The 25,935-nt window shown below is 34.7% G+C and overlaps 1 protein-coding gene across 1 annotated transcript in view; it reads left to right on the top strand.

The window, feature by feature from the left end:
* LOC149779733 (cell division control protein 45 homolog) overlaps nt 1–25,935 on the top strand; it is a 115,129-nt gene that overhangs the window by 51,599 nt on the left and 37,595 nt on the right. The window contains exons 9-13 of the mRNA XM_089940593.1: nt 6,672–6,782; nt 8,794–8,979; nt 9,451–9,549; nt 15,543–15,654; nt 23,349–23,404. Coding sequence (XP_089796719.1) covers nt 6,672–6,782; nt 8,794–8,979; nt 9,451–9,549; nt 15,543–15,654; nt 23,349–23,404 — 564 coding nt within the window. The remainder of the gene's footprint in view (nt 1–6,671; nt 6,783–8,793; nt 8,980–9,450; nt 9,550–15,542; nt 15,655–23,348; nt 23,405–25,935) is intronic.

Below are 25,935 nucleotides of genomic sequence, written 5' to 3'. Positions count from 1 at the left end.
ACTATATATTGAGCTCCCTATGTATGTTATATTTACTATATATTGAGTTCCCTATGTATGTTATATTTACTATATATTGAGTTCCCTATGTATGTAATATTTACTATATATTGAGCTCCCTATGTATGTTATATTTACTATATATTGAACTCCCTATGTATGTAATATTTACTATATATTGAACTCCCTATGTATGTTATATTTACTATATATTGAACTCCCTATGTATGTTATATTTACTATATATTGAACTCCCTATGTATGTAATATTTACTATATATTGAGTTCCCTATGTATGTAATATTTACTATATATTGAGCTCCCTATGTATGTTATATTTACTATATATTGAGCTCCCTATGTATGTTATATTTACTATATATTGAGTTCCCTATGTATGTAATATTTACTATATATTGATCTCCCTATGTATGTTATATTTACTATATATTGAGCTCCCTATGTATGTTATATTTACTATATATTGAGTTCCCTATGTATGTTATATTTACTATATATTGAGTTCCCTATGTATGTAATATTTACTATATATTGAGCTCCCTATGTATGTAATATTTACTATATATTGATCTCCCTATGTGTTATATTTACTATATATTGATCTCCCTATGTGTTATATTTACTATATATTGAGTTCCCTATGTATGTTATATTTACTATATATTGAGCTCCCTATATCTTGAAATTGGCTTAACAAATTTTCTTTAAACTTTTTCCTTCTGTTGGAATAGATCCATATAAAATTCTCTAAAATTCTCTAAGAAGCATTGAAATCAGTATTCTTTAAGTAGGGGTTCAATTAGTACAAACTATTGATAGAATCAGTCCACATTGTACATGTTTATTTTTTTTATACCTGGTTCCCATAAGTTGCCCTTTTGATCACTGATTTCTATTGATGAAATTGGTCAAGACTTCTTTGATATGTCAAAAAATATCCCAAGATTAAAATATTAAAGAAAGGACAATGTCAAACCTCTTTAAAGAGGGTTTGATAGGCCCATGTGTATATGTAAGATTTAATCCTTTTATAGCATGTGTTGTAAAAAAAAAAAAACCATTACTTAGTTCCTGATTTCCCTAAATTAGATCAACAAATTTTTTGAAGCTTTGGCTACTGTTTGGAACAGATCCCCAAATAGGCAGTGTGATTCGAGTTTATTCATTGCAAAATTTGACTACAATCGGTTCAGAGGCTGTAATGCTTGAATACTGTTGGTATTCATGGAGACCCTCCTATTTCTCTGATTGCTCTTGACAAACTTTGTGAATACTTCTTTTGGGAGTCTAATATATTCCAATGTACAATCTTTTAAAGACCAATTGATGTCAAAACCATTTTAAAGTTAATCTGTAGGGTCCATTTATGTACTAAATAGGTGATCTTGTGGAATATGTTATGCCTACTACTGTATGTATATACTGAAGGGAGTTCTTCTCGAAAAAAAAATACTAAAAAATATTGATAGAATCGATCCAGTTTGTACATGTATTTCATACCCGCTACCCATTAGTTGCTGTTTATTTTGCTAATTACTCACAACAAAATTCTTAAGACTTAATTGTGGATTGAACATATCTGCAGAGATAAAATATAACAGGTGGACCCACATTAGACTCTTTACAGATGCATTGTCATGGTCCAGTGTGTGTAAGATTCAATCCTACAGCCTTTGTTGCAATTCCCCCCATATCTTTATGCCCCACTGAATATTCTTTACAATTTTCTGACTATTGGAACATATCCATAGTGTGAAACTAAGAGGTGTTGAAATCAAAATCCTCAGAGTAGTTATCAGTTTGTACAAACCTTTGATACAATCAATGCACATTGTACTTGTGTTTCATACATGGTATCCATATTTTGCCGCTTATTTCACTGAATCCTCTTGCCAACAGTCATCAAGACTTTCGTGGATTGGACATATCACCAGAGATATAAAAAAAATAGGTCTGTGTCAGAGCTTTTTAAAGATGTGATGTTAGGGCCAATGTGTATACATATGATTTAATCCTAAAGCATGTGTTACCCAACCCACCCCACCCCCAAATTTCTTTGCAGTTTGTCAAAACTGGCTTGACAAATTTTTTATTAACTTTGCCTACTGTTGGAATAGATCACTAGAAAGGAACTGTGAAACTGTGGCTGAAATAAAAATTCTATTAGTAGGGGTTTATGAATTGCAAAGTTTGGTTAGAAATCTATCCAAAGACTGATTCTTTAATTTTTTTGTTGTCCGTAAAGATCCTGTTATTTGCACAATTTTTCTTGACAAAATGCCTCAGTACTTCATTACAGCATGAATTCCTGCATACAAACTATGAAAGAATGATCCATGTCAAAATTATTTTAAAGGGTGAACTATAGGGACATCATATTGACTGAAGAGGTGATCTTATGGGGATAATTTTACCTACTATGTATTGAGCTCCCTGTTTCTTTAAATCCCATTGACAAATTTTCTTGAAATGTTTCAAACTGTTGAAACAGGTCCCTAACAAGAAAATGTTGAATACAAATCCTCTTAGTAGTGGTTCAGTTAGTACAGAATATTGATAGAATTAATTCACATTGTGTGTTTTTCATATCCGCTAACCTTAAGTTGCCCTATATTTTGCTGATTCCTCTTGACAAAATTCGTCAAGTCTTCTTTTTTGGGTCGAACATATTGCTAGAGACAAAATCTCAGTGAAGGGTCCATGTCAAAACTCTTGAAAGAGGGGATATTAGTGCCCAAGTTTATACTGAAGATTCAATCTGCTTACTGCGTTTATTGTACAACATCCATATATTTAGACCACAATTTCTCAAAATTGGCTGCCTGAATTTTTCATTAAGTTTGAACAGATAATTAACTAGGAACATGGTTAGAGCATCCACCTTGAATGCAGGAGGTCGTGGGTTCGATCCCCAGCCGAGTCATATCAAAGACTTACAAAAATGATACTAGTAGCTGTCTCACTAGGCACTCAACATTAAAGGCTAGTGTTAGGACTGGTTGGTCAGGTGTCAGGATAATGTGACTGGGTGGGACATGATGCCCCAGTGCTAGACATCACTATAAACTGCTACACTGCAGACATCGTAACTAAGAGGAGTACCAAAAACCTGAATCTGTTGCTCTGTTTGTACATTTACAAACCTTGGCAAGTGGAGTACTTATAATTTCTAACCTTGCTTACATTAAGGTCAGACACCTATTAAAAAATTCCATCAGGGGACATGTTAGTCAACTTGAAGATTGAAAGTTTTGATCAAGTTTCATGCTCTTGTTCTTCATCAGAAAAAGAAAACTGTACACACACAAAAACAAAATGTTCTGTGGCCAAAAATGTATCTTAATGATTTAAGCGCAAAGAATCTTTGAAGACAGTATTTTGCAAGAATGTTCGATCCATAACAAAGCAAAAAGTTCATTGATAAAGAAAGTTAGCATTGTTATGTACAGAAAAAGCACCTTTAAATTTTCAAAACCAGTTTGTGATGCACCACTAAAGAAAGGCTTTCTCATGTATAAGTGTTAGCTCACCCTGCATGAATAAATGAAAGGCTTTCTCGTGTATAAGTGTTAGTTCACCCTGCATCAGTCAATGAAAGGCTTTCTCGTGTATAAGTGTTAGCTCACCCTGCATGAGTAAATGAAAGGCTTTCTCGTGTATAAGTGTTAGCTCACCCTGCATCAGTCAATGAAAGGCTTTCTCGTGTATAAGTGTTAGCTCACCCTGCATCAGTCAATGAAAGGCTTTCTCGTGTATAAGTGTTAGCTCACCCTGCATCAGTAAATGAAAGGCTTTCTCGTGTATAAGTGTTAGTTCACCCTGCATCAGTAAAAGAAAGGCTTTCTCGTGTATAAGTGTTAGCTCACCCTGCATCAGTCAATGAAAGGCTTTCTCGTGTATAAGTGTTAGCTCACCCTGCATGAGTGAATGAAAGGCTTTCTTGTGTATAAGTGTTAGCTCACCCTGCATGAGTAAATGAAAGGCTTTCTTGTGTATAAGTGTTAGCTCACCCTGCATGAGTAAATGAAAGGCTTTCTCGTGTATAAGTGTTAGCTCACCCTGCATGAGTAAATGAAAGGCTTTCTTGTGTATAAGTGTTAGCTCACCCTGCATGAGTAAATGAAAGGCTTTCTCGTGTATAAGTGTTAGCTCACCCTGCATGAGTAAACGAAAGGCTTTCTCATGTATAAGTGTTAGCTCACCCTGCATCAGTATAAGTGTTAGCTCACCCTGCATGAGTAAATGAAAGGCTTTCTTGTGTATAAGTGTTAGCTCACCCTGCATGAGTAAATGAAAGGCTTTCTCGTGTATAAGTGCTAGCTCACCCTGCATGAGTAAATGAAAGGCTTTCTGGTGTATAAGTGTTAGCTCACCCTGAATCAGTAAATGAAAGGCTTTCTCGTGTGTAAGTGTTAGCTCACCCTGCATCAGTAAATGAAAGTTTTAGCATCAGTTCAAGGAACAAGAGGCTATCTCTCGTATGGTCACTGTACCGTAACTGGGCAAATGGCATAGTTACTTTGGAAGTGGACCATTATACTTCTAAATCATTCATGTCGGGAGTAGGGCATTAAAAAGGAGATGCTGCAGTTATAAGAGTTAAGACTTAGTAAAAGTCATACAGGTCATGAATGCATATTTACTCTTAAAATAAATATAAACTGTTTATTTTAAAATTTGATACCAATTTTGTATAAACAAAGTCTATTCATTCCTGATTACAGAATGCTCTGCACCTTTACTGTCAACAAGAAACTTCCAGACAAAAAATATGTTGCTATGGACTTGAACAGTGGTGTCCTGGTACTAAACTGGGTTAAGAAAAGAGCACATCAAATCGAACAATCACAGTATAGGGTACCAGTTGTATGAATATGTTTATCAACATGAGTAACTTTCATTGTGACATCACAGCATGCAACATTCAATCTGGATTGTATTGGATCATGCCATTAGGTTGATCTCATTTAGAAGTGTCTACATACTTTAACATTGATATTTCGGTGTGTACTTTTAGGGTCAGGTAAATAATGACCTGCCAAACGAACACAGATGTATCAAGATCCAAATAAAGTGAATAATTACCAATTAAAGGTATGTAGAATCAAAGTCCAAAAAATTACATCCATTACTAAAATAGTCAGTGTTGAACACCTACATGACCTGTATGACTTTTAATTTAATTTATTAAAACAGAGATATTTGAGTCAGAGGACACATTTCATTTGCTTCAAAACACTTTAATTTGCAGACATTAAACATTCTTTCTCATGAAGCAGTTTTGTTCTTCATCCTAATGGAAAAAGTTAAAAATCAAACAAGTTCGGTAATTTCTTTATTTCAATCAAAAAAATGCTGTAATGCATGAGAATTGTTTTTGTTGGGTAATCTTTGAAAATAATTGAGCTGCATCAACCATCTGGATAAAAGAAATTGATATTCTTTTTACATTGTAAAATTGTTAGTACAGCACTATATACCACAATATAGTGACATTGTTCACACCATGCTGAAGGTAGTCTTCAAAAGTCACTGTTTATACGCAATCTCCTTCAAGCACCGAGCCGACACCATGGTTAATTAACCATCATTAGGACATTAACTTAATTCTTTCCTAAATACACATGGTGTTCACAAGTTCCAAAATGAGACCTTTGCTGAGCTTAATCTTTCCCTGCTTACTACATGGAGTACTATGTCCCTGCCAAATTGCACAGCTACTTTGTTATAGGCTTTACTGTATTACAAATCCAGGCATAGAAAACATCCTCTGGGTATGGGCTGGATAAGTGATTTATAAAATCAGACTCTTTGATGTAAATAAAGGGGTCAAGCCAGGTCATGGGTCAGATCCAGCATGCATGCATTATAATGCCCACCCTTGGTCTTGCCACTACCAAGGGTAAATAATACTGACCTACTTTGATGCCTCATTGTTTTCTGTTCAAGGGGAAATTTGCAGTTTTGCCAGTTTCTGATTTGGTCAACAAGTTTGCGATAATAATTTTGTGATTCCACAAATTATATGAATTAGTTCCAAAATTAAAAATATTGCATCTGTAATCAACATATATTGCAAAAATTTAAACTGTTCAGAAAATTTCACATATACCACTCTGTTTTTGTCAATATCAGCACTGCTTTTTTCCTTAGGCATAGAACTCTATCACTCCAAGCAAATTTGTGTAATAAATTTGTATATGCCTGGCATAAGATGTAGCATATATTGTTATTATGTCCCGATGTATAATCTGCATATGTTTGTTGCCAGGTATTTTTTTTCCATCCAATAACTTTAGTTCTTCAAAATTATGCAGTTACCAAAATTTGTGGATGGCTTTTGGAGGTAAGTAGGAACCCAACTGATTTCAGGCTCAAAAGGTCAAAAGTCATTGTGACTGAAAGAAGTAAAATGTTTTCCATACAATAACTCAAGTTTTCTACAATCTACAGTTACCAAACTCGGTGAATAACTTGTACTTACGCAGAAAGAACTCAATTTCAGGGTCAAAGAGAAAGGTAATTCTGAAAGAAAAAAATTGGTTTCTGATTGTAAATTTCAGTTATCAACATAGAAAACTTTTAAGGATGGGTTTGGCTTATAATTTGCCATTGATAGTACTCTTGCTATGTTTTTGTATATTTGTCAGGCTTGCTATAATTGGAGTGACGGACCAGCTCCTGCACTACAAGACACCAAGAGAAAAATACATAGAAGATGTAATGGCCCTTCAGTCCCATGTGTCTCGTCATAATCACAGGTAATTGATCGATGTACTATTTGTCATAATCACATTTCATTATTCCTTGCTTTTATAATCACAGATAATTGTTCCTTGTACATGTAATTGTCATGATCACAGGTACTGTATTTGCTGGCATATAGTATTAGTCAGTACTTTTTGACCAGAAAGTCAAGGCTTTGTCTTATACTCTCAGTCGATTTGTATATGGATTGTGTCATTTAAACCACTTTTAAGTAAGATATTTTTTCTTCAAATTATGACAGATGAATGTTTGAAAAAAAAATTATCATTCTGGGAAAAAGAGGGATGGTAAAATATTTATGTGACCATTAATATTAAATTTCCATCAGATATAATTGTACTGAAGTGGCATGCAGTAATAAAATAAAAATAAAATAATTAATGGAAATTATAAAAATACATACCACACTCCTTCAGTTTCAAAGATATGTAATTTATATTTAAATATTCACAATATTTATATTCATTGAGACTCTGTTTGGTTAAATCCCAAGAATGACTATTTAGCTTGCTGTATTTATTTCTTTGCAAGTACAACTTCTCCATTCCTAACAAATAATTACCCTTTATCAGTACGATCATGCACACTTCCTCTAGTTGGGTGGTATTTGGTTTGATCTTTGCTCATGCTAATTGCTACTTTGAATTGCTCCAACACCTCTTTTGGCAAGAACAAAAAGTGTCAATGGTTGAGAAACTTACACGAGTAAGCACTTGGCGTTTCCTGTGATTAGATGGTACCATATTCAAAACACCTTAAAGGTAACCTCATATCCCTATTAGTAGCCTCACTATCTTGCCCTCAGACAGGCATCAGCTGGAATGATCTGGTCAAAGCTCTACCTAGTTAATTGGCACATAAATTGCAATACATAGATATTTGGTTCTTGTGATGATGGATATCACACTTAAAATAAGAATCAGCTGTTTGTTTAGAGGTGTCCATTGATAATGGAATACAGTATTACCCTTGTACATGAGAAAGATCATAATCATCAGGTAACTGAACTATAGTCCACATTGATTTATAGGCTGGAAAATACAGTACTCTTATTTAGCTATTTTCAATTCACAAAACACATTCAGATACACTTGCTCTTGCTCATTATAAAGGTATTATATTAGATAAAATAATCCATAAAAGAAAGTTAAAAATAGCTATCTAACACATCAGTTACTATGCAACTACACCTTGGAATTTACATACAGGGAATTGTATATTGAAAGGTATTAATTGATAATGGAATACAGTGTTGCCTTTGTATGTGAGTAAGATTGCAATCGTCAGGTAACTGAACAATACAGATTATATTAGTCCCAAAACACACCCTCTCTGTATCTCTTTCTGTCTCTCTCTTTCACACTCTCTTCATCTAAAACAATTGGAAAAGCATGTTGGCATCAGTGACACAAATTCCCAATTGCTGGTAATCTGGAATACCATACATTGATACCATTAATATTCATGAAACCGAATGTTACTATTGAAAACAATGAAGCCAGGGTGTTGATTGGGCCTCCTCTTATACTCTGCCATCGATTTATATGTGGATGAAGGATGGAAAATTTACAATAATAGCGAATTTGACTTAAAGTCAACCAAGTTGGATATACAACCAAGAATGTCAACATAAATAAAAGGCTACCACCTACTTTCCAAAGATGGAAAGACCATCAAGTTCATAGGTGTATTGATATGAACCGTATCACAGACTGTGTATCGTGTATCATATCAATATGTGGCACAGGTGTATTGTTTCACCCCTACTAGAGTATGTGGTACATCTACTGGAAGAAAAACTTTGGTCTGTCACTCTTTTAATTTAGTGAAATCCATGGATATGCTGCTTATCTGGGACACTGATGAGTCAGCCCAGAGAGCATAAATGATCACATCTCATTAATGAGAGAAAATAGAGAACATCATTTTCAACTGAAAATTCAGTTTGGTTAATACTAGTTTTGATTTGGAGGATATTTACATTATTTTTTAAACTCATTCCAGAGACGATGTGGACATAATATCCATCAACTGCTTGAAGATAATGTACGATGATGAAATGAACTTGAGCCTGTATCGGCACTGGTCTCTGTTTGATAGCATCTGTCATTCCATCAACATGGCTTGTAAATTCAAGGTCTGGACTCTAAAGGGTCAAAAAAGGCTTCATGAGTTCCTGGCAGAAATGGGGTAGGCTTATTTTTCGAAAGTTGTGTCGATACTTGATTTATTTAAGGAATCACATATGAAATTGGCAGAAATTGTTAAATAGTTCTGAAAAGTTTTTACCAGCAACATTTATTGTAGATAATTTCAAACACTATAGTGTGCTTTTACATGAAATTACCACATATATTTTTGTCTTTGATAAATTTTTTCTCTACTACAGGACAAAAGAAATTACTTTGCTTGAAATTAAAGCTTCTTTTTTGCAAGCATGCAAATATCAAAGTACATTTTGCTTGTTAGTGTAGCTATAGACTGAAATGAATTCCTGAGCTGAAAGATCTTAAACATTTTTATTCAGATCTTGCAAGTGTTTGCACCATTTTCATCCCCCATAATATCACATATTATTTGGTTTTTGACCCATCATAGCTCATTGATTAGTGAAATCTAATTGCTAAAATCATACAAATTCATTGATTCCTCTGTTTTCAGGTTGCCATTAACACAGTGTAAACAAAAATTTTCCTCAATGGATTCCTCCTTAAAAGGGAACATTAAAAATATAATCAAGGAGCACATGACAAAATATGGGTAAGTCCCGGTTTTATTTTTAGCTGATGCCATCTCATGGGTATCATTTCATATTTTAAAATATTCTATTTTTATGTTCTGATGCATTACAAGAACACAGCCTTGTTGACACATCCCTTAGTACAAGGTTCCCTCAGTAATACGGTTCATTTTAATGATTCTCATGAACAATGTTATAAAGAGGGAGAATTATTTTTACCTGTTTCTCTGACACTGGAGGGTATTACTCAACACTTAATTCATCAATTCAGGACAACTGTTTTGAAAATTGTTTCCTGCTAAACTAATTGTGCAGAAATCTGGCTGTAGTAGAACTATAATTGGTTGCCCTTTGACTCTAAGTGGGGAACCCTGGCCAGCATTGTGAGTTCTTACTTTCAAATGTTAACAGGGATGCATACCTTGACAAATGTTTGTGGAGGACTTGTACTTATGGTAAGGAAGCGACCCACTGATTTTGGGATCATAAGGTCAGAGGTAAAATGTCATTTTGACTAAGATGTCTTATACAATGACTATTCTTCTAGAGTATGTACCTTGACTAAACTTTGTGGATGTCTTGCACATAGGACAAAAAAGAAACCAAATGATTTTGCTGTCTAAATGTTAGAGGTCAAGGTCAGAGTAGTTTTAATATGAAACTAATGGTTACTGCACAGTATGTTCAGTTTAAGACTGCATACCATTAGTAAATGAAAAAAAATGCTGGTTCTTAGAAAAAATCATATTGCACCAAGGTAGTGCTTGAAAATGACATACTCCCAGTGCTTGAATGTGTCACCATATAACTGAGCAATACAGTTAACCAATATTTAAACTCTATGCAGTGTTCCCCTTCGGGTACAAGATTGTGAGTCCAAAATTCCCTTGGTGGCAAAACTTAGGGTCAGATTGAGGTAAAAACAAACCTTGGTGTCAGAAATTGGGGTTGAATTAAAAATCTGGGAGGGTCTCTGATCACAATTGAGGGTAAAGGGAAACAATGATATATATCAGTGAGATGCTTATCAAAATACTATACTACTGAAGCACAGCATTATGACAGGATACTATGCTATTGAAGCACAGCAATATAACAGGAGCAAGTTGGAAGATGGCAGATTTTGTACAGATCCTTTATGTTGAACAGGAACCAGTTAACGTTGAATATCCTGAATGTCATAACCTTGGAGAAATAATCCAATGGCTGCAGTTCCTAGTCACAATCAATGAAAATATTTGACTTCATTAAAACAAAATAATTGTGATTACTTTTTAAGACTTTATTCTAATTACAAGGGTGACAAATTCATATATATACCATTTATCTGAAACTTTTCTATTAATATTTATCCTAGAACAGTCAAAATAAATTGGAATTCATTGTTCTGTTGTCTGTGGTAATTTTTTGTTTTGTTTTGGATTATAATATAATTTTCATTCATTCTTATTCTGTGTACAAAATAATGCTTTATTCTGCCATTAGGGCTGTTCCAGTAAAACATACTTGGGACCCAGGAAAGGCATCTTTAATGTCTAGTAGGCACCCATAGATGCAATTTTATGATTTTGTATAATTTTATATAAACTCTTTGTTCAATGAGTTATATGAGTAACTATGTTTCTAAAGAATGCCTTCCCTGGGTACTCTTAATTGGAATGAGGACCTATCAAGGAAGAATTAACATTTTATGAAATGGGTTGGGCTACGTTTATCTTAATGTAGTCACTAGCCAGGTCATGAAAAAGTAACTCATAAAAATTTCTTGGTGACCATTTGAAGATCTTGATGGACAATGAGGTGGAATCCTTGAATGTACTCTGAATATTTCAGCAGAAATTGTTTCATAATGTAGGTTTGTTTACTTGGAACTGGGTTGCCACGCTACCGGGAAATCTGGAAGAAGTTGGGAGACATTTTTTTTCCCCAACCATGAAAAGTCCTTGAATTTCGCAGATATTGATGAAAGTCTGGAAAAACCCTGGAATTTTCTGCCACCACTTGATGCTCGAAACAAATACGTAACTGAGTTGTAACTAAACTGATCGTGAGTTCTAACCAGAATATTCACAGGGTGTAGTATGGATCATTTGGGTGCTTGAAATAAACATAGATGCTGAGTCAATCCAAACTCTCAGTGGATTAGGTCTGTTTATTATTTTGGAAGTCAGCTCGATAGCCATATCTTTCCTTACATAGATGGTATGAAAACCAGTTTAGCATCACATGAGTCCAACATGGTGGTGGCAAAGTGTCACCGCTTACGAGTGATACATGCATGAAATGGATATGAAAATTACTTATTTTCTCAGAAATTGTGAGTATTAAAATCATTATGTCTTTAATCTGCTGATAGACATGAGAAAACTATAGCGTCGATGAAATGTGATCTGGTACTCGTAATTTGCATTGCTAGTCACATCAGTACACAAGTCTAACAACCCACATTTTCCAATATTGTAGAATGTGTATGTGATTTGGATTTTTAACATAGCTTTAATAGTTTTTCAGTGATATTTCTCCGATGTCTGCAATGTGACAGTTTATAGTGATGTCTATCACGGGGGCATCATGCCGCAGACATGTATCATGATGTCCCACTCAGACACATTGTCCTGACACTAGGCTGACCAGTCCTAACACTAACCTCTTAATGCTGAGTGCCAAGCAAGGCAGCTGTTAGTACCATTTTTGTAAGTCTTTGGTATGACTCAGCCGGGGATTGAACCCACGACCTTCCGCTTCCGAGGCAGACACTTTAACCACTAGGCCACTGCAGCGGTGTCAAATGTAGAGAAAATAATATTAAACAAAAGTCATATACTGGTTGTAATAAAAATACAAAAACGAAAGAACACAAAATTTTCCATATTTATATATTCCGAGAACAACTTCTAGAGTTTTGTGGAATCACGTGACTACCACATTGACATGTGTTCTCTGCTTGATATATCAGACTGGCCAGATTGCTGATTTTTTCAAAAAGTATCTGACTTTCATTTAATATAACTGAATTTCTGTATGACAGCATTAAAAAGAAGTCTGTTTTTGATATCACGTCACTACAACACTCCCTCAATAACTCGCACCCTGATAACTCTCAAACCCGCTTATATTTCGGGGTCAGGCATGAATCCTATTTTTTAAACCAGGAAATACCCCCAAAATTGATCCCTATTTGTTGAACTTGAAGAAAATCCCAATCAAAATCGGTAACTGAAACTTTGATATATCTGTTGTTTTATTGTCAAAAACGGTAGATAGGACCTGGAAATTTTAATCAACACTATGAAATATCTAATTTAAAAAATAGGTCATAAATTTTTTTACATTTTCTTTCCAAACAACATTCTTAGTACACTGCAATTAATGATATGTAAGGAAATTTTGATGAATGAAAATGTCACTTATGCTGAGTGGAGGCAGTACTTTAATAAATAAGTACAAATTTAATAATTTTTTGTATAAATTGAAATTTGTGTTCTAGTTCTATCTTTTAGTTTCTTTTAAGTGTAATCGTCATAAATGTAATATGTCCTCTTGTAATTAAATGTAAAATGCGTCAATCTGCTGTAAAGCCATGTCCACGTGTGTTTCTCTGAGAACCTAATTAAGTGCTGACTGTGTTTTGGTAACTGACTTCTGTAAGTATTTGTTGTACTGTTGCACTGAATTAAAAGCTGGTCTCCTTTGTATTATCACGTTAATTATGTATTTTGAATCAAATAAAAGAGGTAGAATAAAAGCAAAGTTAAAAGGCACGAAAATCCTACAAATGTAAGATCTAGTGGCCCCAGTCATATGTAAGGTGAACTCGCTTCATTTGATCAATCAAACACTTAAAAATGTTATTGTATATGTAACATAAAGTACCTTAAATTAACCGACTCTTTCAGAACTGTGATCAAAGATAACAAGGCAGTCAAGAGAAATGAATACTTCATAAAATAAAGAGCTTGCTTTCACAGATATGGACCATTGTGGGCAAGCGAGTTTCAGAGAATTCTTGAACTGGCACTTAGAGATATCCTCAAGGATGATAAGAAGTTTCATTATTAATTCCAATTAATTAATTCATGGCATCAATATTGTACTAATTGATCAATACAAAAACTGAGTTTCAACGTAGACAATTGTCTCACAAAATAAATGTTGCATGTTTTTTTCAAAAAGGAATCTTGTTTGGTTGCCTATCAACAGTTAGTCTAGTTCCCTGCTCTGGGGATAATATTAAACACCAGTACGGGAACCAGACTCATCAAGAAAACAAAAAGCAGTGATGTAATACACATACTGAGGATGGTTGTTGAAACCAGATGGAATGATCTTTCGTATGTTGGACATTTTGAAAATAAATGTTATTTAAACAGAATAACAAACGTCATTAGAAAAAGTGCGTTATTAAAAATTGTAAAATTAGGGTTCAGTCAATAAACATCCCAGTTCCCTAACGCCGTTCCCCCCACATGGCTTTCTCAATGCCAAAGCCATTTTGTTCCCCAATTTTTGGAGGTCACTCGGTAACTCGTGCCTCGCTTATAGTGCGGTCTATGTTTGTGAACTCCGTTGTGTGCAAGTTATCGAGGGAGAGGTGTATTGGACTTTCGATGTTGTAATTTGAGATTTGTGAAGTTATATATAGTAATTAAAATGGTGGGTACTGGGTCAGGTTTCATCTATTCCATAGTTTCGTCTAGTTTGTCAGCAGGTTAAAGACATAACAGTTATAATACTTGCCATTTCTGAGAAAATAAATAATTTTCTTTTTGCTTTTGATGCAGGTATAAGTCGATGTAACATAAGCTGAAATTTTCAAGGCCGAAGTTAAGCGACTACTACATGTCGCTACCGCATGGTGGCGGCAAATCCCAAATTTTTTATATGCAGTTGCAATGTCCCCACACCCCAACCTAAATGTCCAAATTTGAAAAATGGGGTGGGAATATTCAGAGGAAACTTGGATTAGAAAACGGACTGTTATTTTTTTTAAGCCAAATTTGTAGTCCAAATTGTTGAACCTCATAGCTGAAATGAGAAATTGTCGTCCCTTGTATTATATATTAAAAACCAGTACGAGCCCCTGTATCAATACAGGTTTAGGGATTGGTTTAAATAATTACAAGAAGACAAGTTGATTTTACAGAAAATCAGTCCTTGTTTATACAACAGTGTATAAGTTTGAAGGTCTTTTGTCAAACTTTAAATCGACCCGTTTTTAAATGATGGATATTTAACCAGATCGTCTTAAGGAGATTAAGTTGTTTGACAAATCATGTTTTGAGATTTTATTGGCACAGATAAATTCAGGGTTAAACTCTTTTTTGTTACAAGACAAGATTCTAATTATTTGTGTTATTGTTTTTATTTTTATTTTACTGTAATAGGAAATGTTGATTTCTATAAGATGCATATATATATATATATATATATATATATATATATATATATATATATATATATATATATATATATATTGCTGTAGAATTCTTTAGAATTAAAGGTTTGATAGGAAACAAAACATAATTTATGTTCATTATGTTATTCCCACTTAGCATCATAATGCATCAAAATAAAGTTAGAATTTTTATTCTGTACTTTGAAATGACTTTACATGCCAGTTTTTACGAGTACAATCAAACTTGTTACGTGTGATACCTTTTCTGGTTTTTTACATGATCACGCTTTCTTACTTAGATGTTTTATAGAGTAGTGAAAGAGAAAAATCTATATATTTAGAAAATGCATGTTTTATAATCTAAAACGTTCTTTAATTCCATTCAGTAACGGTCATATGTGAACCTTGAAAAAATTAATTTTCTCCTGAAAGAAACCCTGGAAATTTATCTTTAGAAAAGTGTGTGAACCATGTTGGAAGGCTTTCAATCCCTCCATAGTGTCTTATTGCCAAATATAGTTTTATTGCTAATAGAAACAAATTTTATTGTCATCCAAATATTATTGTCAAAGTACGGATACACTGGCATTTCAGATCTGTTTTGATTTTGTTACATAGGTTGGAAGATGAGGATGTGATAGTGCCATCATTCTTTGCTCAGTATGGTTTCCGCAACAAGCTCTGTGCTATGGATATTTCCCTTGCTTGTGCATCTATACTGGAATCTTTTGTAAGTTATGTTCTTCAAGCTGTTTGCACTTTTGTTCTTAATTTACTGGATTATTGGAGTGAGATAACTACCATAATATTCATAAGAGCTCATTTTTTATGCCCAGCCAATAGTGTCACTCATGCATGTGTATATTTTTTATGCCCAGCCAAGAATGGGGCAAGAATTTAATAGTGTCACTCATGCATGAGTATATTTTTTATGCCCAGCCAAGAATGGGGAAAGAATTCAATAGTGTCACTCATGCATGTGTATATTTTTTATGCCCAGCCAAGAATGGGGAAAGAATTTAATATTATTTTATTTTTTGTAATTTCACCTCACTTTGGTTTAGTTTTATGCTTAGGTCAGAGATTGCATATATTTCAAAAGTGATAGGGTTGGGGTGGGACAGACATGTTCTTTGAATACATTTCCAGTTTTATCAAGCATAATGCATGATGCCAACCATTATGCTTTTGGCTTAATCATTATGTTTTTTTGCACTAAATTACATATTACACATAAATGTATTTGGATTGCGAGTTTTCGGTATATCCCCCCCACAAAAAAATTAATAATTTGTTTTCACATCTTTATTAACATCCCATTAATCCTACAGACTGTATTCTAGAAAAGACGACTTCTCTGTAACTACGACATAAGAGTACACTTGTCCGTAGACTTTCATGCACTTTCCTAACAGTATTATGTTCTGTTTATAGCAACTGCCCTATTTCAAAGAAACATGCTGGTTCTCCTTTCAAACTTTTTACCTCGGTTTCTATTTATAGCAGTTGTTTGGCTTAGTTAGGAGAGAACAGACTGGTTTTCTAACTAATCTTTGCTCGCAGATTCTTTGTTCGAATTCATATCTGGTACAGAACCAGTCTGTAGATATTTGGTACTAAACGTAAAGTCAGATTTATTCTAATCGATGCATGTGTTAGAGCAAAAATGCTTTTCAGATAATTTCACAGATGGATAAGGAAAACACAAAAAATCGATTCAGAGATGAATACATGAATTATACAATACAGCAGTCCATTCTAGGGCAGCTTCACGCCCATTGCAGGCTGTGGGGAAAGGATTTTAATATTGGTCATGGTGGTAAAACAAAGAAACCTTGAATTAGCTCATTTTACTAACTCCAATATTAAGGTATTTTTTTTTTTACAGCAGAACTAAATTGTGGCCATGAATTTTATAAATGCAGAGGCATTATATACTGAGTTGTTAATAGAACATGCACTACCCCTAGCGGTAGAAGACTACATTGGTCCTTTGTTCAAACGGATGTTTCCTAATTCCAAAATTGCAGAAAATTTGCATGTGCAAGAACAAAATCATATAATATTGTTAAGTGTTTAGCAGAAGATACTTCACTTCAAATTGCAGAAGCCATGAAAATTGGGCTGTTTAATATTGCAACAGACATGAGTAGTGCTTATGATGACAAAATGTTGTACCAAGTCGGAGTAAGAGATTTTGACAGCTAAAAGGGCAAAGTCACAGTGCTCTTCTTTCATTACCAGAATTAACAGTATATTCCACTGGAGAAAACATTTTTTTTATTTGCTTGATAATGCTTTGAATAAATATAAGTTGGCAAAACTGTATGGGGTTTTCAGCTGATAATGCATCAGTGATGACTGGAATTCATAAAGGAGTTGCATTCTGTATTTTGAAAAATGTCTCAGTCATATCAGGTTGTCCATGTCATTTGATGCACCATGCTGCAGGAAAGGCTGCTGATAAATTAGAAGGAGAACTCCTGAAGTATTAAGTTGGCACTCTACCTGACAATGTACTTCATGCGGACAGAGTTGATTTTTTTCCATCTTATTTCCCAGCTAAGAGACACACTAACTGGAAGATATATACTTCCTCTTTTTTGTCAGGTTATGAGAGGAATATTGGTTCTTTACCATTCTAATGCTGACTGTGAGACATTGTTAAGCATTATTAAGAAAAGTAAAACTGAATTCAGATCCAGGTTCTGTATCCCAGCACTTGGTGCTCTACTGGTGTGCAAAAAATTCATATTCTCAGCTGGTACAAAGTGTTTTGAAATGCAATATGAGAGTCTGTTGATTTTTAAAGCTCAAAGTGTTATATACAAAAACTTGAAGCTGTAATTGTTGTTAAAAGTCCAGACTGATAAATAAATCACTTTGTACATATGCTCATTGAATTTTTATCATGTTATATGTGGATTACTATTTTTATGCTCGGATTACTCTTTTTGTCCATTTGGATTATACTTTTTCCTCACTTGGGGTTGGCATGCATGATAATGACTCATATCCCATGCTAGATGAGTGATTTACAAAATACTAAGCAATGGTCCTGGTTGTTTTCAAGCAGAGGCAAATATAATAGAAGTGTTTTTAAATTATGCCCAAATCCCATCTTGTACCCTCAGTGTTTTGGATTCTTCCTTGTTTTCCACAACACAGGAATACAAAATGAATGTACTGTTAAGTTGAAAAGTCTGTGGCACAGGTGGACAAATTGGTAGTCTCTGTACCTGCAATTACCAAAGTTTGTTTTCGGCTTGCTTAACATTAAGGTTCTGTAGCCCATGGGACTGATTTTTTTAAAAATATATAGGACCCAACCCCACACTTTGTAATCTTCTTATTTTACAAATGAAAAGCCTCAGGATATAAAATAAAATGCACAAGATCTGGTCATTTCATTCATTAATAATTTCACTTCACCATTCCTTGTTCTTAGAAAAGTCAATTTTCAGTGAAGGTGTGTAGTCTTTGGACTATACAACTATAAAAGGTAACTATCATCTGCAATCATTGTTTTCTGGTTCTAATATTTCCCCACCAAAAGTTTAAAAAAAGCGGAATGGAAAAAATATGCACTCAGATTTGAAGAGATGCACAGGAGTGAGAAGAATTTAAAACTTATTGTACAAATTCATCAAAATAGACTCATCCATGCAAATATTGATGCCGTGTTAGTATAGAAACTCTTGTTTGTTTTTAAATATGAAGATGTCAATGTTCGGGACCTGGCGACAATCAGTTTTGTGTATTTTTTATATATAGATCTTACCTAATCACTCACAAAGTAGATAAAGTCCGATGGACTTTATGTTAACTTTGTGAGTGATTAGGTAAAATTTACCCATCAATAAATACCCAACCATGATCATTTAATCCTTATAATTCCAATTTCGTCCCTTCTTTGTCAAATCAACTAATTCCATCAAAATGCATTCCAATTTATGTAGTGCATACTTTCCTTTCATTCGCCGCTTCACATCGCCCCAAAATACATGAACTATACAGAATCACACGAACATATTGACTACTGTCACAGTTACATTTATTCAGAAACTTCGTACTTTACATCTTAGGCAATGGTTACTGAAGGTTTCAACACATTTAGTTCATTTACAACATTCTTGTTCAATTTTAGTCAGTCCTGTCTGCTACATCATATGACCATGACCTTATATAATAACAGCTGATACGGGATGAACAAGTGTGCTAGATTAAATTTCCTATCAAACCTTAAATCATAATGGATTTTATCAGTGAACAACATGGAATTATGAACAAGATGATGCTATCCCTTACTAACATAAGAGTAGCAGTTAAATAAATTGGATACAGGAATAACATTTTATTTCATTCTCAATAGCGTTAATACTTGTGAAGATCCATTCAGTGATCTAATGTCAAATGAAATGTAACTACTGTCACAGTTACGTTTATTCGGCAACTTTATACTTTACATCTTAGGCAATGGCTACCTGTGGTGTCAGTACATTTCTTTTCATATCAGCGTTAATACTTAACAAGACCATTTCAGTTATCTAATCTGAAATTAAATGTGCAGTTATTAAATGTAGAGTTGCTTGCAAAACCGGCAATATGTTTTGTTTGGTTGCATAGTTGAGTGCTGGAGTGCTGGAAGGAATTAATGACTACACATCCAAAATAATTTAAATTAGCGAAACAATCACCTTTATGGATTATTATATACATTTTTCAATGGTGTTAAGTCACATTGGTGGAGAAGATAGTTTTACCATTTAAAAACTTTATTCAGCCTTTGAATAATGGTCTCATAAATATTTGCTTTTATTTTTGTGTAAGTGGTCATATTCACTGAACCACCAACATCCACACACGTTTTTTAAATAAGCAAACAAATTTTATAAAAAAATTACCATTGAAGTTCCAATACCTCATTTTGTGTTTTGTTTAGTAGCCTCTGAGTATTGTTTTTTTTTTTAATAGCTTTTAAGTTCTTAGATAATTTCTCTCATTTTGGTTTATATCCCTCAGCGGCCTTACTTTTGACTGGCTCATTTCCCACGCTATTATTGTTGCTGTTGTGTATGGCTAGGGTGACTGAGGTCATGGGGTGCTCTGTGAGGGAACTTATCAATCGGTCGTTCTGTTTCATTTTCAGCATTTGTAACATCCATCACTTTATAGTCAAATCCATCTTCATTTGCTCTGTCGCTGCTATTATTTCTTTTAAATTGTCATCTATTTGTTAAAAAACTCCGCAGAAAATTGCAGTGAAAAATCACCGTAATTGGCCATTTTGTAGCAGGCGAACGCCAAATTGTAAACAATGCATTTGAATCAAAGAATATTTGAAAAAGTATAAAAAAAAAGTTATAATTTATTTATATTTGCTGAATAAAAAATGTAAAAGATGAAAAAATTGTTTCACAATGACGTGTCTGCAATGTTTATTTATATTGCAAACATTACACAAACCGAAAGTAGTCCCAGAATTTATCGATGTGTAACAAATTCCAGATTAGTATCACATGACCGTTTATGCCAATTGTATTGCAGAAAATCTGTTTCATTTATAAAAATTATATCGGTTTGTATCCTTATTCTTCAGACATTGTTGTTTATTGCTTTGATTTCATGTTTAGCTCTACTGGTCATAAACACCAGAAGATCTTATTGGATGGTCTGACATCTGTTGTCTGTCACAGAGGTCTGTTATTGTTATTCCACCTTAACTACTTGGAGGATTGCTATGAAACTGTATGTACACATTCATCCCATGGTCTAGTGGCCATCTTGAAAAGCTTATCACCACACCTACTGAATGGATGGTCATATCAATATAAGGTTTTCACTATTTGACAATGTTTTTAACTTTTCAATTACATACACGAACAATAAAGAAAGTTAACCTGAAGCTTTTGTCATCACACTTAGGACTTCAGCAGCAGACTGATTTAATCTCTACTGACTGTTAACATCGTTCAGGGGAATCGTGAGTGATGTTTATAGATTGTATCTGATCTGTAGTTACTCTCAATACTTTGGTAAAAGCTTAACTGTGTAGTAATATTCATATTTGACAATGTTTTTAACTTTTCAACTACATTTAGAAGCAATGGAGAATGCTCATTGGAGGCAACACATCTCCTGAAATGGAAACAGCAAGGACCAAAGTAAAAAATCTGCACCAGTTGTGTGAATTCTCACACTTTTAACCCCTTTCTTATCGACAGTCCATCCAGGAATGAGATCAAAGTACGGTGGAGTTGCATCTTTGTTAATGATCATATTGACAGCAAAATCATCTTCTCTTTTGGCCTTCACAAATTCATGGAATGTTTTTTTTTTTTTCTCCTTCAAATCTTCTGGGAGATGCTAGATTGTACACAAAGCACTAGATTGTGTTTTTTTAAAAACTTATATTGTTTCAATTTTTATTCAAAATTCTTGTGAAGACCTGTAAAAGGAACCAATGTTGGCATCCCTATATTGGCCACTTTTGTATTTTAAAAAAATCAGCACACTTAATAAAATCCAATTTGGCTTCTGTGGTTGGCTTGCTTTGTAATAAAATAATCTTTGTATTTGACATCCTGTCATGAAGTTCAAACAGAGTTTATTCCTCACTGCCAGTTGTGTTTATTCACCTCCCAGGCTTCTATCTGCATGTCATTTCTAATCATTATTAATACAGGCATTGATGTTTACATGGTAAATAGTATACACAGCAATAACTTGCTTTAATGATAATTTTTGTAACCCATGCTCAGTGAAAATTTGCACTCAGTGAATGTATTTTCAAATAATGATTTTTATTTGAGTGATACTATCGTATAGTTAACCTGGATATAGTACAATCTTAGTTATTTTGCAAGTTGCACCATATCATATGTGAATGGCAGTTGCCTTCAAGCATTGGGTTGATATTTTCCTCCTTTTCTCTCATTTCAAATTTGTTGGATCCAGTTTTCATTCTGATAGCATGTTCAAACCTTTAAGTACAACCAAACACGATACATTTCTCTATATTCACATCAGTAAACAATGAGGCCTGTGTTATCTGATACAGTAAGGATGCATATGCTACATGTATGGAGTTCATGGATGTATTTTTTTTTTTTAATGCTCATGGAAAAAAAGGAATAAATTATAACAATACAAGGTAAGTTTCTTTCATTTTTTTATCAAATAAGCATTGTGTGTATCAGTTTTATTGCAACATGAAGTATAGGTGAAAAGAAGTTTCACTATAAATTCTGGGACAGAGAAAAGTTAATTATTTTATTGTGTCCAAATATATACATAAATACGGTATGTTTTAAGGTATCAGGTCTATGGGCTAAGTCATTTTATGCATCTTTGCAACATGCCCATGTCTTGTCTGTTATGTTTCTTCCATTCTATCACTGAAGCACTTGATTATACTTAGATGTGATGAGTTTGAGCATCTGCATAATTGTGAATAAGACCACATTTGAAACCTGTCATTTTGTGATCACTCATATCAACAAATGAGTTACTGGTAAACTTAATAGAAATTAAGATATGGGTCTACACCATAAACTGTGTCCATGCGTTGACCAATGTATGCTCATTTTGGTTGCTTTTAATGCTATAGAAAGGTGGTGGGCATTTCAGCTGAACATATGAAGAGCAACATTGGAAATACATAAATGCTTCATTAGGCACTTCCAAAACTGACACCAACAGACCAGTATCAGTGTATGAGGCACTTCAAAACTGACATCAATGGACCAATTATTAGTGTATGAGGCACTTCAAAACTGACACTGATATTCCAGTTATCAATGTATAAGGCACTTCAAAACTGACACTGATCGACCAGTTATCAATCTATGAGGCACTTTAAAACTGGCATCAATAGACCAGTTATCATTGTATGAGGCACTTCAAAACTGACATCTATGGACCAATTATTAGTGTATGAGGCATTTCACAGCTGACATCGATGGACCAATTATCAGTTTATGAGGCACTTCACAACTGACTTAGATGGGCCAGTTATCAGTCTATGAGGCACTTCACAACTGACATTGATGGACCAGTTATTAGTGTATGAGGCACTTCACAACTGACTTAGATGGACCAGTTATCATTGTATGAGGAACTTCAAAACTGACACCAAGAGACTTTTTTATCAGTGTAAGTATGACAAACAACTGACAGATGTCTTAATATACAGAGATATCAAACTGGATAAACAGGTATGCCTCCAAACAATATTTATTTTGTTTTATTTACTTTGACATATACATGTATTGGAGGAGAACATGATAATGTAACTGTTATATCAGTAACCAAATGATTAATATACAGTGTTCTAAAATGTAATTATTAATTCAGTACTACACATGTCATACATTCAGTAAACAGGGTTTTTTTGGTTCTCAGCATGATTAATGTCTTTTTCAGGAAAATGGGAAAACAGGCACTGACAGTTTCTTACTTGCTATTGATGTATTAGACAGGTTTGTATAAACTATTTTTTTGTATGACTTTGTAATACACACACACACACACACACACACACACACATAAACATGTTGGAAATCTTGTAGATAAACATAAATCTGGAAAGTTGGGTTATTCTACAAAGTATCAGGTAGTGCATTTGACTTTTAAACAAGTATTTACACTATAAAATAAATGGAATGGTGGACAGGTGGACCATATGCACCTCTAGCTGGATTGACAGATAGGTGAACTGCATATATGATATTAAGCATACAAAGAACTAATATAGAGGTAGTGTCAACTCTTTAATCAACTATTTAGCATTATAAAACAGTACATATTATACATCTTTGGCATTCTTTGGGTCTCACCCTCCGCTGCATGAGGTTAGTAGTGGTAAGTTGGTAGAGAAGGATGCAGTAACTATGAGGCGGAATCGCCAGTCTGACTGATGACAGGGCCAAATGGCCAACCTGCCCTATCTATGAGGCAGAATTGCCAGTATGACTGATGTCCAGGCAGAATTACTGATGTTTTGAGGCGGACTCGCCAGTATGACTGACTGACATAACTGTTAAGGCAGAATTGCCGCTGTATTGAGGCAGAGTCGCCACAACTTATGTCTGTAAATCGAGTGGATTGGGGACAGAATGCCCAAACGACGCTGCATGTCAAGTAATGGAACCGCAGTAGTATGCAGCAGTGAGCCCCAAGGAATGGATAGATATGGACAAGAAGTACCCACAGTTCTGTTAAAATAAGCATGAAAATCACAATATAAGCAATCATGTATATGAAATGAACGATTGCCATACTAAGAATTATACAGCAGTGAATCATCATAAATGGATACTACTACAAGAACACGTGCCAAGGTATGACTATTCCGGGGTCCATGCCTGCACACCATTTTATGGTGATACCAAGACTAAAGTCACATTATATCTAGAGTGGAGTTGTAATTGAGTCTGTGATGCAAGAATCTGTAGGCAAGTCATATATGACGAAACTAAGACAACCTAACAAATAAACATTCAGCACTGCAATGTTCCTGGCTTGTTCCCCATTGGGGGCTGATGTATAATAAAGTAAAGTTTCCACAAACTGCCACAAAATCTACTCTGCAGACACGTATACAGTTCAAGTAGTTCAATAATTAAGTCAGATGCATATAACCGCTTGCAGTGCACATGCAGTAAACTGATTAAATTAGAAACCACCTAGATACACCAACGAACATTAGTAAACACAATGCTTAACACCACCCAACGGCCATGAATCTGATGATCCTGCTCCACAGAACACAGTAAACACACTACTGGTGCGAAACACACCTCACCAATGACTGAATCTGATGATCACACTACGTAGAAAACTGAAGAAAAGAACACGCACAATTAAACACTTAGAACAATACACAGAATCTGCTTATTCCCTTCCCAGAATAACTCCATGTAAAGAATCTGAATGATCACCTCTGAAAGAATACACTGACACACGAACTAGTCTATTTTAGAACACACATACATCCATCAGATGCACTTCTCCGAGAGAAAGGCTTAATTGAAAATGCTCCTATGGCATTACGTAATCTATGAATGGGTTGATCCACACATGGCCTGCTGTGCTTGCAGAATGGCATCATTCGAGGTCCTGATATAATGTAAATAAGAATCTGAAGTCCAACGGCCTAGCATTTTAACAAGGTGGTCCTCAATCCCAGCATTTGCTGCTGTAGTGGCGGCCTGTTGAATTTGCCTTGTGGATAGCCTAGTACGTGCAGGAGCAAACGTAGCTTCTCCAAAAACACTGATCTAGAAAGTGGATTAATACCATCTGTAGTAAATAGCGGGTCCGAAGGTCTAAGACAACCCATCCTGCTGCGGAGTGCTAGTTACTCGCGCATAGCCCGTAAGGGGCATGTACAGTTATGTACTGCAAAAAGTCTGATCTGCACACCATACCGGAATGTATCAGCCTTTGACGCTCTCAACGTTAAAATCCCATTAGAATTATCTGCAGCAATAGTAAAGTCACTAATATGCAAGTACTCCATATCCATAGCTGACGTCACCGTAAATTCACCACAACGTAAGAAGGCAAAGAAAGCTAGTGAAGATGCAGCAAGCAACATACCATCCACCCAGCGACTAAAGAAACCTTTTTGAAGCAAGGTGCACATGCGCGCCAATATATCGAAGGTAATGGGTAACCTTGAGTTAGGTGCATTATTCTGCAATTTCTTCACACCCCGCAATACCATTTGCAATCTTGGACAGCACGAATATGACTGGCCATCAAGGGGGTGCTGTATGCCACGTTTTACACAGAAATACTTCACACCACATAGATACAGCTTGATAGATGCATATCGAACACCAATGCTCTTGAAGCAATATGCCGCAAAAGCAACAAGGGCATCCTCATCAATTGGTCCTGAAGGTTGATGACTCCTATGATCCCAGCGACCCAACATGACCAAAAAATGACTGAATGTTTTCCAACCCGTCAAATAGACCGCTTGCGTCCGTGGGCTATGTGCTGC

The sequence above is a fragment of the Sinohyriopsis cumingii genome, chromosome 17 (assembly GCF_028554795.1).
Source record: "Sinohyriopsis cumingii isolate HCF-2022 chromosome 17, ASM2855479v2, whole genome shotgun sequence".
In the NCBI taxonomy this organism is placed as follows: Eukaryota; Metazoa; Mollusca; class Bivalvia; order Unionida; family Unionidae; genus Sinohyriopsis; species Sinohyriopsis cumingii.
The sequence above is the reverse complement of the archived record's forward strand: the minus strand, read 5'-3'. Positions and strand labels throughout refer to the sequence as shown.